This window comes from Ursus arctos, unplaced genomic scaffold, assembly GCF_023065955.2.
Source record: "Ursus arctos isolate Adak ecotype North America unplaced genomic scaffold, UrsArc2.0 scaffold_25, whole genome shotgun sequence".
Taxonomy (NCBI): Eukaryota; Metazoa; Chordata; class Mammalia; order Carnivora; family Ursidae; genus Ursus; species Ursus arctos.
In genome coordinates, this window is record NW_026622930.1 from 37,852,238 (window position 1) to 37,865,944 (window position 13,707).

General features: G+C 36.2%; 1 protein-coding gene across 2 annotated transcripts in view; it reads right to left on the minus strand.

The window, feature by feature from the left end:
• Positions 1 to 1,464: 1,464 nt before the first annotated feature.
• MNAT1 (MNAT1 component of CDK activating kinase) overlaps positions 1,465 to 13,707 on the minus strand; it is a 197,496-nt gene continuing 185,253 nt past the window's right edge. For both annotated transcript variants that reach the window (XM_026480428.4, XM_026480429.3), the window contains exon 8: positions 1,465 to 3,518. In XM_026480428.4, coding sequence (XP_026336213.1) covers positions 3,398 to 3,518 — 121 coding nt within the window. In that variant the 3' untranslated portion in view covers positions 1,465 to 3,397. The remainder of the gene's footprint in view (positions 3,519 to 13,707) is intronic.

Below are 13,707 nucleotides of genomic sequence, written 5' to 3' on the forward strand. Positions count from 1 at the left end.
GAAAGCTTTCGGTAGAGGACCAGATAGTATTTTAGGCTTTGCAAGCCATAAGGTCTCTTCTGCTGCTCAACTCTGTTGTAGAAGCCCCCCAGAGCAGCCATAAACAACACGTAAACACTATATGCCAAAACAACTTTCTTTATGGACATCGAAACTTGAATGTCGTATACTTTTCACTTGTTAAATAGTATATGATTTTGGCTTTTTTCAACCTTAAAAAATGTAGACATCAATCTTAGCTCATGGAGCATACAGAAACAGGCAGCAGCTGGGTTTGGCCAGGGGTCCACAGTTGGCCTGATCTAGGTGAAGAGACTCTTCACTTGCAGGTAGGAGTAAGAATTTTTTCCTAATACTGTTTTTATTCATACATGAAAAGTGGTAAGATTCTTGCCTCTATTTAGTCAAATATACAGCCTCTATTAACATTTTAACTCCTCCCCCTTTTCCCTCAGAGTAGATAAGTGAACGTATGATTATTTCATTATTTAAATCTAGGCCCACCCTAGTTTTTAACGTGATACCTGGTAACTGAACTCTTGATGTCCACTAGAAAATGACAGCTGGAAAGCTCACTGGATAAAATTTTTTAATTTTCTTAGCTTTTTGACAAGTTTTCTGTCACCTTAATTGGATTTTGAAATAATTAGCACCAGCTGACAGCCTAGAGATAACTTCTAAGAGAAGCTTAGGTCAGATATTTATTGAATGAAATTAAGGAATATTAATAGTGCATCCCAACTATGATGTAAATGTATTCGATACCACTAATATCTGTTTAAAAGTAAGGTAGTTAATAGTCAAATGATGTTCTACATAATGAATTTCTCAGAACTTCTCTGAAGGATATAAATAAGGTTATTGATATCATTTATATAGCATAAAATAACTAGACACTTGTAAAACTTCCTGGAAATCTTAGGAAGTCTGACTACTCAGCCTTGGTTCTGCACAGCTGTTGTGTATAAGCTTGACAGTCTGACATTCATCTCTGGAGCATGGACTCTGACCACTTGGGTTCAAATCCACTCTGGTACTTTTAAGTTGTATTGACCTTCTGCAAGTTAGTTAACCTCCCTATGCCTCAGCTTCTCCATCTGTTAAAATGGGGAGAATAATCCTAGCATTGTAGAGATGAGGTAATAATACACAATACATGTAGCACAGTGCTTGGTGCATAGGTAATGCTCAGTAGTTGTTAGCTACTGTTTCTGGGCTAGTGTTGTATGATGTTAAAAGACTTAATTGATGTATATGAAAGACTCGTACAGCCTTTTGTCTCTGAGAGAGGAAATCACTGGGGGGATAGGGGAGATAACCTCATCAATTTAGAGTATTTCTGTTATTTAGTGAATTGTCATTAAGTTACCTTTCACCATTCTGTTTGCTCTAATTAACAACTTCTTATTTGCCCTATTGAACAAAGTATGGCAATAGTAAGAGCAAAATATTTACAAATGTATAAAGGTTTTGGAAGTCAATTTATTTGCCAAATCAGATGCACGCAATTTCCACAATAATGAGGTAGGCACAAAAAATGTTCTGAAAGCCTTTAAAGTGTTCTATTAATTAGTCCATTCATTTAAAGACATTCTACAAGGTACTGAGAACAAGTAATAGTATTTCTTTTGTAAAGACTGGATACTGTACTTCGGCAGCTGAGGACAGCAAAGTCTCAGCTTTAAAGTCAATGTTCTCACTATTCTTTGAACAGATTTTATAGACTGTACTTAAAAGACTAATCCTCAATTGGGGAATGCTAACAGATATGAAAAATAGGATGCGGCCTGTAAAGAACAGACAGAACTAGACTTAAATTAAAAACAAAAAACAAACAGTTTTAATTCTGACTTTTTACTAGCTTGTGCATATGATCTGAGCCTACTAAATTATTTGATGCCTTGGTTTTCGTAGTTATCAAAGACTGTTGAAGGGTCAACTGTACTTCTAACTAACACAGGGGTTAGGGACACTGACCCCTGCCCCCCACACACACACTCTGGAAAATCCACATATAACTTTTGAGTCCCCACAAAACATAACTACTAATAACCTACTGTTGACCAGAAGCCTTAACACAAACATAATAGTCAATTATACATATTTCGTATGTTATATTATACACTGTATACTTACAATAAGGTAAGCTAGAAAAAAGAAAATGTTAAAATAATAAGAGAAAATACATTTATGGTACTGTATAAAAAATATCCACATACAAGTGGATCCACTTAAACTTGTGTCGTTCAAGGGTCAACTGTATTGTAAAGATGAAGATGTACCCCTGAAATTAATACCTCCTTAGACAAATAAGCTGGACTTGTTACATACGGATATTCCACCCCAATGTAACCACAAATTTTGTTTCACTTAACTTTCCTTCCATAAAATTAACATCTGTTATAATGGACATTTGATAGGAAATCCCTTAATTTCCTTGAGAAACTATGCCCCATACCCAGTGGTCTATGTAACAGACTCATGTAAGGTTGAGATGCTACAAATATGCACCCTCTACACATCCAACTGTAAGCAAACTCCTGGGTGCCCTGAAAGCCTCTGGAGTTTCAACAGAAACTATCAGACTCTGGGATTTACTCAGAGAAATTTTGTTTAAAATGTATCCATTCCAGTCTCCAAGGTTTCATCATAAAATGAGCTCACATTTGAAGTGAAGGTGCCATTTAAGTATTAAATTTTATTAACTTACTTCTTTGAATTTGTCATTAAAGCAGGTTACTACTCTCGTCTGGTTTATCCTAAGTGTGGCTCACAGCTGGGAACTATAATACCTTGATCAAGGTTTGTCTCACTTTCCACTGCTCAAAACAGGCACTGAGTCTTTAATATTGAGAGAGTGGCATTATCACAGGTCAAGTTTTACTTGCCACAACCTGCTGGTAGAAGGAAATATATCCACTTGTCTGGACTAGTATTAAGAACATAGAAAAAAAAAAAGAACATTTTATGAGACGAAATAATAGACTTGGATATTAACACTAAATGTCGTATTCAAAATGGCATTTCAAAATGTGTTCAAGTAAAACACTGTAATAAGAGAAAAACCACAAAACTTATATAAAGTCTAGCTTTATTTTTAAAAAGATTTTTACAAGTCTGTCAACCTCAAGCATACATAGGTGAATTATTCATATCTTCCATCGGATGAAGTTTACAGCTTCAATCCTGCTCAGAAAAATATAAGTAAAAAATAAATCTTTTTCACATATATTTATCCACTATATTACTCAGCTTAGTTCTGAAATTTTCTCTTATAAATACTTTAACACAGCTGCTAGTGATAGTACCGTTGTTGGGCAGCTGCATATGGCTATACTTTTACACTCTGCTTTACTTTTGCTAGCTCCCTGGTTTGGCTCTAAAGGAGAAATAAAGGTTAACTGGGCTGCCAGAAAAGCCCACTGAATGCATCCTGTAGCGCTCTGTGACAAGCAAGAGAAGAAGTATAGCCTCCAGCAAGGTCCTGTGGAGAGGCAGCTCTGACATGGTTTAAATACCTAAAACAAAACAAAAAGTATAGCATTGATATAGAAAGCATATATAAATTGGTAACATTTTTAAAAGCAATAATAAAACTGATTCACGTTGTAAAGGGGAATTCTGAGACTGAAATGTTCAGACTTTATAAATGCATTATTACCTTTTAAAAAGAAACATACCAACTATATAGAGTGCCTAAATGAGTTTAATTGTTAAACTAAATTATAAAGCAAATTACATTAAGATCTAAAAACAGCTCCCAAAGAGGTTTCAAAAATAATACTTGCTATTAAAATGTTCACTGTTCCTAATTTTCAGTACTTACTTGTTTTGTTGGCTGTTGTTTGGGTACCTAACTGTTATTGTCCTCCTGGCATACTCTTAATAAATATATGCACAGTATCATAATACTATTGTATTATTAATATTTTTACATAAATATTCAATATTTTACATAAATATATTCTGAAATAATACTTAAATGGAGGGGGAGAGGACAGAATATACTAGTTACTTCAAATTTACTTCAGCATTACAAAAATATATTGTCTCCTCCTATACAGGAAGTGAAACCTTAGAAAATTACATGCCCAAGAAATCTCTGACAGCCTGAGTTCAACAGAATGTCCCAATTAGTAAATACAGAAGAGTCTTTTGAACTGATCTCTAAAGACAGTGTAACATACACCATTTTTCTTCAATCACACATATATTATTTAGCACTTAAAACTTTCTACCTTGATAAAGGTAAATAAAAGGGGCTAAAATATGGGGCAATCCTAGCCAAAGAAGGTTAACTTGTTAGCATGACTAACAGCACTGTTGGAAAACAAGTATTTCCAGCCTTGCTTTAATGCCTAGTTTAAGAAACCACATTGTTTCTTCAGGCCTCAGGAAGTAAAGGAGCTTCATCCGCCTTAGAATTACGGTTATGGCAAATGAAATAAATCAGGTACCAGAACATTTTAATAACTTGGAAACTTTTCTACTCATTCATTCAAACTTCCTGTGTGTCAAAGTCTTGATACATGAGCAACTTATTATTTCTAACATAATAACCAGTCTGTTTTTCATTTGTATCCATGTTTAATAAGGTTGTGTGATTAAAAAATATATAGCAATATAAGAGGCCAGATAGAAAAAGTGGTCAAAGTAAGACACAGGATAAGCTCCTGGAATTGGCTATAATTTATTCACACCACCACAAATCAAGGTGTTAACTCAATTCTTTGCTTCTCTGCCAAGGGTAAAAGGGAAAAATGGAAGGAGAAAGGAAATTAATATTTATTGAACAATGATCTACAAACTTTTTTTTTTTTTAAGTAGGCTCCATGCCCAGTGTGGAGCCCAATGCAGGGCTCAAACTCACGACCCCGAGATCAAGACCTGAGCTAAGGTCAAGAGTTGGACACTTAACTGGCTAAGCCACCCAGGCGCCCCTACAAACTTTTTTTTTTTTTAAAGATTTTATTTATTTATTCCACAGAGATAGAGACAGTCAGCGAGAGAGGGAACACAAGCAGGGGGAGTGGGAGAGGAAGAAGCAGGCTCATAGTGGAAGAGCCTGATGTGGGGCTCGATCCCAGAACGCCGGGATCACGCCCTGAGCCGAAGGCAGACGCTTAACCGCTGTGCCACCCAGGCGCCCCTACCCCCTACAAACTTTTGATAATATAGCAGTAAAAATATGTAAGCATGCATCTCCAAAATTTGTATACTTATTATACCTATTGTTATTCATAGTTATATTGTATATATTGTATATATATTGTATATAATTATATAATATATAGAAGCATACTATAAAATATATATAAATATTTAAAGGAAGAGATAAAAATATTTCAACAAAAGTTCTAATATTTTCTCCCTACATCCCATCTTATAAACCTTGGTGGGATGCATCCCACTTTCTTTGTCAAACTCTTGATAGAACCTTAGGTCCCATGGGACTTAAACAGGGATTCACCAAATCTACCACATGGCCAGAAAAAGTATCTGCTTATTACATCCCAGGACACAATAAAATGTCCACTGTTAGGATTATGACGCATGAGAAATGATGTAAGTTAAATAAGTCATCTCAGACGTCTAAAAATCAACCCGGAACAGGATAAAATGATTTCACTGAGAACTCAATAACTATCACACAAATAAATAATATTTAGTAATATTTTTACAGGTATCTTAGAAATGAAACATTCCACTCCTAATATAAGTTTCCAGGTAAATGTTATCCATACACTAGATACCATTGTATTATCCTTTTTCCTTTCCTCAGACCTTCAAAAGAAAAGCACAGTCTTAGCTCCAATGGCTGTTCACTCCTGGCAAAAATCAGGTACCACAGCAGAATGTCTGTCAACCTTAAGAAGCCAACTATCATGAACAGAATTGGTTTTCATAGCTGTAATAGAAACCACGATGCAACTAGTTGTTTTGATTCATCACATTTTGGTACAACTTGCTTCTGGGAAAGTTGAGTCATACCATCCCTGGCTTGGCAATTCAAGCATAAACTTGCAGTGTACATACAGCTTTTTATATGTTATCCTGGGAAACCTGAAACAGCTGCACTGCTGGCAGGAAAACACAGGACCACCAGTAAAATATCCAAAACAGTTGCATCTTTTAATTTATGACTGTGCACTGTTTCCATAAAGAGTATATAAAACAGTTCAACTTTTTATAGGTAAAATGTAATAAACAGTCATACTCATTGATGCCATAAATGTGTAAAAAAAGTTTATTTAAAATGATTAATTAGTGTTTGAAAATAGTAATTCTTGAACAGTCATAATCCAGAGCAATGAGCAAATATTTAAAAATTTTAGTTATTAATGCTAAGTTGTAGATTCTTACTGCCAAAATCAAGTCAATTAAAATTTCTTTGCATAGCACTGAAGAAAATACATTTCCCTTCCAGCAATCATTTACATTAAACATGTCTGTGAGTATATTCTTTAAAGACCTGCTTATTTACATTACTGTTTTTGATCTCTGGGGCTGCACAAAACAGTTACTGTTAAATATTTCAATCTATTTTCACCATGGCAACCTACATTAATTCCAATTTTAAAAAATAAAACGTAGTTCATTCTTGTTACTCAGTTGTAGGCTTTTATTTTCTAGGTATTTTAACTTACTGTTCTTAAACCCTTTAATTACTGTGGTACACCAAAGTATTTTAAAGGATCTGCCACACTGAAACCACACAATGAGAATTTAGCATTTTGCCTACTTTTTCACATTAATCCACATCTGTGTTGTTTTAATTCTTTCATGACCATTACAAGTACATCACTGAATAGGATTCTTGGGGTTTCTGGCAAAGGTCAGTATCATTTCATGTACACCTTTATAGAACAGAATGAGGAAGAAGTCTTAGCCAAATTTATTTCCAAAAGTCAAACTCAGTTGGATTTTGAAGCCTGGAGGTAATAGCTCTGACTATTTAGCCAATCCCAGGACAGTATTTCTGTTTTTCATGGGTTTATTTTAAATACCTGTAAATCTTATAAGCAGAAACCAGGAAAGAAAAAAAAAAAAAAGGTTTGCTTATTTTGGTATCTATGCCTTATTTTTACTGAAAGCAGACTAAACTCAAAGCTTTAAGAATCATACCTTTGATTATTTTCTTAATAAAACTTAAAAAAAAAGTATGTTTTCAAAAGCATGTCTAAGATAATTCCTGTACAAAGGGCATCTTGTGCCCTAATTTATACTCTGTCTAAAGTTGCCTTGCTTTGCCATTACCCATCAAAATCCCTTTCAAACAGACTTTGGAGGAGGGGGAGGAAAAGAGGCAATGGATCCTGAGAGAGGAGTAAGAGAGGATTAAGCATTCCAAAACCACACTTGAAAGTTTGTTCCTGAACTTTGATTTCCTACACTGTCATTTTCTTCTGTTACATTTAGCAGCTTTTGCTCCCAAAGAAGGTGGTATAATTTACACTTAGCTTTAGAAAGACTTCGTCTTCTCAGTTCTTTAACATAAGAGAGTTCCTCTGAGATTACTCTTTTACTATTTCCCTTCCTTTAAAAGCCTATATTGACCATCTGGCTAAAGTCTTGGACTCAGCTCATTTTAGTGCTATTCAACAATGCGTTGAGTTCTCAGCTAGGGGCAGAGGGCAGGGGTTGTCACTCAAGACCAACAGGCAGCACTCTTCCCCTCCAGTCATAACCTCCTCATGAAAACCCCTGAAAAACTTTGGCTCTAGAGAAACAAAGAATCTTGGAATTCAAATTGAGATGAAATGAAGTTCATATTCATTTCCTTCACCTCAAATTACCAGGACCAATGGATGGTTAAAAAAACAAAAAGTCCAAGTTTTTAACTCCATAGTGTTTCTTTAGAGTGAACTCTAGAGATTAAGACTTTCTTTTTTAAGTGGGCCCATTTTTAAGCCTGAATTTAAAGCCACCATGCATTAAACAGACCAGTTCCTAGTAGTTCTGCCTCCCAACCTACAAAATTCAAATCTAAGTGCCATTAAGAGACATGAGCCAACTGATCTCAGCTGTCAAGACCAAAAGCTATTGTAAGAAATTCAGCTAAGGCTATAAAAGATTTACATTAACAACGTGAACTGTATCTCAACAGATTTAAAAACACAGCAACAGTGTGCTCAATTATCACTAAAAAGCAGAAACATTCTGAAAACGGAGGTTAGTGCCCAGGTGTCCTAACCCAATCATGTTGTCAGAATAACAGACAAATGGTCTACAGAGGGAAACTGATAATCATATATTCCAACATAAATGGGGAAAGCACTTTAAGTCGGAACTACTGTCCATAATTCTATGGGCAGTTTGGTTATAAAATACCAACAAAGGCTTCATGAATGCCAACCAAAATATCACATACTTCCACAGTCATGGTATTACTCTTCATTATCTAACCTGCAAGTGAGAACACAACTTGCATAAACTAATTATGAAAGCTATTTTCAGATCTATATTAATATATTTGGGAATCTAGTAACCAATTTATTCCAGACATTTAGACCATCTCAACACCAAAGCTCAGATTTGGAAATTAAAAGCCACATGTGGTGCCCAAGTGTACAGCTGAATACAGATTGCTCAGATAAGCCTTTCTGAATTATAACTGAAGTAAAGTGTGCAATTTATTGCTATCAAATAACACACTAGGCATTTTTAGGACAGGGTAGCTGTTACCGAAAGTTAACGTAACTACATAGTGAAAGGAATACTTCCTTGATTTGAGTGTAAATGATTGAATGCATAAAAGATACAGCTACTTAAGTGTAATATATTCTATGAACAGTATAGTTGGTAGTTCTGGATATCTCAAATGATAGACCTCTAAGGATACACTCCATCTGTATAATACAGATAAATACAAGAATATCTCAGGAATCAGGTGCTATCAGATAAACTTGACTAAAGCCATGAAAATAGATAATACACGGTACAATAAATCTTAAATATACTCCTCAAAGTCAGATGTCTATCTCAGTTGTAATATGCATGGCTAATTTCAGTATTGTTCTTATATGCTTAAATGAGAGTAAGCAGAAAAATGGTATAATTAATGTTTTTACTTACTGATTCTTAAAACATTATGATACTCATGAATTTATTCAAGATAACCAGAGGAGAGAAGGCAAAGTTTCATGAAAAATCTAAAAATAACAAATCAGAGTCATAAAAATAACGAACCACACACAGATTTTGTATATCCCAGGGAGGGACAAAAGCCACCAATTCTGTGGTGGAAATAAAATCGAGATCATAAAAATAAATATCCTATTTTCTGATTTTAAGTTCCTAAAAATTCTAGTGCCTCATTCTGGCTTGTCTAATGTAATTTTTTACTGTGAATTCCATGTTAGTAACAGATGTATGCCAGAAGTTTCACTGTATCTTTATAAAGGCAGGATGGTAATTTTTCCCCAAGGGTGGGACAGGCAAAATGCAGAAATTCATATGTATGGAGTGCATTCCTTCTTCAAAAAAAAAAAAAAAATTACTGAGTGTCTACTATGTGCCAGGCATTGAAGCAACTCTGAGAATAAAACAGGGAGCAGCCTCCATGTTCTAATGGACCTTGTAATTCAGCAGAGAAAAAAAGATGTGAAATAATGAATATTATGAAAGAGAAAGTCAGGGCTCTATCAGCGTAGATTAAAAGGAAGCCAACATGAACAAGTTTAGAAAAGGTCTCCTAAGGAAATAACAGTCCCAAAGGATGGCTTAGACCCAAAGGATGAGGAAGAGTCAGTCAGCAACCCGTGGAGGGAAGAATGTAGCAGCAAGGAGCCATAGCACATACTGAGAATATGGAGGAGAGGTGGCTCAGGATGAGGCTGGAGACGTTGGCAGAAAGTATTCAAAAGAAATGTTAAGAACTACAAATTTTATTGAAAGGGCAATGGGAAGCCACTGAAAAGTTACTGTTAGGACCCTGATAATGTAAACTACTTTGGATACACAATGGATGGGAGAAAAGCAGGAGTCAATTATTGAGAGACCCCTCATAGTTTCTCCATTCCAGGCTTAAGATCATGGTACCTGGATCAGGGTGGCAGCAGAGGAAATAAAGAAAAGTACTGGTTCAAAAGACATTTAAAAACCAACTGAGTAGGGGCGCCTGGGTGGCTCAGTTGGTTAAGCGGCTACCTTCAGCTCAGGTCATGATCTCAGGGTCCTGGGAATGAGCCCCGCCTCGAGATCTCTGCTCAGCGGGGAGCCTGCTTCTCCCTCTCCCTCTACCTGTCGCTCCCCCTGCTTGTGCTCTCTCTCTCTCTCTCTCTCTGTCAAATAAATAAATAAATAAATCTTAAAAAAAAAAAAAAAACAACTCAACAACTGAGTAGCTATGGGGGCAAGAGAAGGGGAGAACAAAGTAAAAGCAAAGGCAACTTCCAGCTATCTAGTCCTATGGAGCAGGGAAAATGCCCTCACAGAGATGATGGAAAACTGGAGAAGAAACAAACTAGGGTGGGAGAGAAGAGAACGGAAAGATCATGAATTTAATTTTGGACTTAAGTCTGAAGTGATTATAGAAGAGAGATACAGAGTGGCAATATGGGCCAAGTGCTAAGAAGAAAATTCTGGAACGAAGGTAACAGTTTGGGAATAATCAGTATTTAGATGGTATTTGAAACCATCAGGTAGATGCTAATATTTAGGGAGAGAGGACAGAATGAGAAAAGAGAGAAGGGCCTAAGGCAAAGGCCTAGAGAACAATAACATACAATGATATGACAACAGAAACCATGGTGGTTAATTTTATGTGTAAACATAAAATTACGTTGAGTGAGCCACAGAATGCCCAGATTATCTGGTAAATCATTTCTGTATGTGTCAGTGAGGGTTTCTGGAAGAGATAAGCATTTAAATTGGTAAACTGAGGAAAGCAGATGAACCTCTCCAAGGTTAGTGGGTATTATCCAATCTGTTGAAGACCTGAGAAAAACAAAAATGTGCAGAAAGATTGAATTCACTCTGCCTAACTGAGCTGGAACATCGATCTTCTCCTGCCCTTTGGTCTCCAGACTGGCACCTAGACTTGGGACTGGCATCTACACCATTCATTCTCTCTCAGGCCTTTGAACTACACCACTGGCCTTCCTGGGTCTCCAGCCTGCAGACAGCAATCATGGGCCTTCTCAGCCTCCATAATCACATGAGCCAATACCCAATAATAAATCTCTTTATCTATCTGTCTATCTATCTATCTATCTATCTATCTATCTATCATCCATCTCTCTCTTACTGGTTCTGTTTCTCTAGACAATCCTAATACAGAAGCTAAGCTACTTTGAAGTGAAGGGTATGTGTTCAGGTGTAAATGCAAATACGGCCATCCCCTACCAATACCTCATACACTCTCTTCCCGTAGACTTGCAAAGGAGGTAAAAGGAAGGTGTAAGCTGCTTGGAAAGGAGTCGGAACCTGCTACTTGTGCCTGACTCCTTCTTATAATTTTGAAGAGGTAATAATACCAGAGACAGAGATGGGAAATCTATTAGATTTCTCCAGCAAGGGGCTCCAAAGGCTCTCTTCATGGTATTTATAGCAGTAGTGTTTCTTAAAGCAAAAGAACAAAAGAAATAATCCAAATGTCCATTGACAGGAGAATGGGCAAATAAATACTGTCCAGCAGTGAAAACAAAGGATATAGAGCTTCATGCATGTACCAACACTGCTGACTCTCACAAACAATGCTGAGTAAAAACAACAACAAAAAAGTTACAGAAAATAGGTACAGCATGGTCCATTTATATAAAATTTGGAAATACAAAATACACATGGAATATATAGATATGACCAAACTAAAAAAAAAAAGCAAGCAAAGGATAATCAGCCTGTTCAGGGTGACTGAATCCCTGATGTGAGGTGGGACCACAATGAAGAGAAGAAAAATGCACACAGAGAGGGCTTCTACAGCATTTGGTTATGTTCCATCTCCTAAGTTAATGAGTGGAATTCAAAATACAGGACTTGAAGGAGTAGAGGAGGGAGAAACAATGAGAATGGAAACAATTCAGCAATTGTTTTATTATTACTCTTTGTAAAATATGTATCATGTATTTTTTCTAGGTATGAAATATTTTTTTAAAAAGTAGTGCAAACAGCAAAGTCACAGCTTTAACTGCCATTAATCCAGTAAATAATCTGCATGTAAACACCAAACCATTCTTAGTTGGCCTTGGTTTCATAAAATATTAAAACTTTTATTCCATTTGCAATAATTCATGTTAATTATAATTATTCATCTTAAAATGTTTAATATTGCAATATGTTGTTCGGTGCCTGGGTGGCTCAGTTAAACATCAGACTCTTGATTTCAGCTCAGGTCATGATCTGAGGGTCATGAAATCAAGTCCCACCATGGGCATGGAGCCTGCTTAAGAGTCTCTCTCTCGGGGCACCTGGGTGGCACAGCGGTTAAGCGTCTGCCTTCGGCTCAGGGCGTCATCCCAGCGTTATGGGATCGAGCCCCACATCAGGCTCCTCCGCTATGAGCCTGCTTCTTCCTCTCCCACTCCCCCTGCTTGTGTTCCCTCTCTCGCTGGCTGTCTCTATCTCTGTGGAGTAAATAAATAAAATCTTAAAAAAAAAAAGAAAAAAAGAGTCTCTCTCTCTCTCCCTCTGCCCCTCCCCGCCATAACCCCCATGCGCACAAGCTCTCTCCCTTAAAACAAAACAAAACAAAACAAAACAAAAACCCTGCAATATGTTACATTCATATTGTTCTCTGTACTGGTTTACAAGCAAGGTCAATACATTAATTTAAAATGGGAGAAGTCAGTAAAATCAGATTTATTTGCAAAGAACCTTTCAACAAATACACATCTAAATAGCAAGCCTAAGTACTGACGAGTGGTTAAAAAGCTGATCTATTAAGGAGGGCACATATTGCATGGTGCACTGGGTGTTATACGCAAATAACGAATCATGGAACACTACATCAAAAACTAAGGATATACTGTATGGTGACTAATATAACATAATAAAAAATTATTATATATTAAAAAAAAGCTGACCTATTAAAGCAGCAAAAATAAAGTGGCAGATGAAATTGGTTACGTGGTCAAGGAGACCTTAGCCCAAGCCCTGATAATCTGGAATTTCCCCCCCATAATAATGCTGCAGATTTCTATTTCTTTACCAGCATGAAACATACTGTGCTTTCTGTGGCTAATATTAAGGTAAGAGCCTAGATATAGAAACCAAATCCAATTCCTCTCCCTGTCCAATGGTAGTTAAACACCCTCCCAAGTTTGCAGAACTCTCCCTATTGGTTTGGTTTTTTGCTTAGTGCAAACTCTCTAAATTAAATATAAACAACCTCAGTCTTCTCTCCTCTACCACTCCCTTTTCTTCCCTGTACCGCCACATAAATATATAAGGACATCATGGTTTAGTAGAAAAGACAAAGATTTTGGAAACAGATACATTTGGGTTTGAATCTCTCCTTGGACAATTACTAACATTATGATTTGGAAATTGCTTTAATTTTTCAATCCTCATTTCCTCATCTGCAAAAGGGAGACAGTAATACCTCATAGTAATTTTTAGAAGATTAAGCAAGAAAATGTATGTAATACATCTGGCAAAGAACAGATATTCAATAAAGCATATATCCCTGACCACTCTACTTATTCTCTTTGATACTATTAATACAAAGAACATTCTCACAAGGAATAGGCCTTTCATAGCCCAAATTTT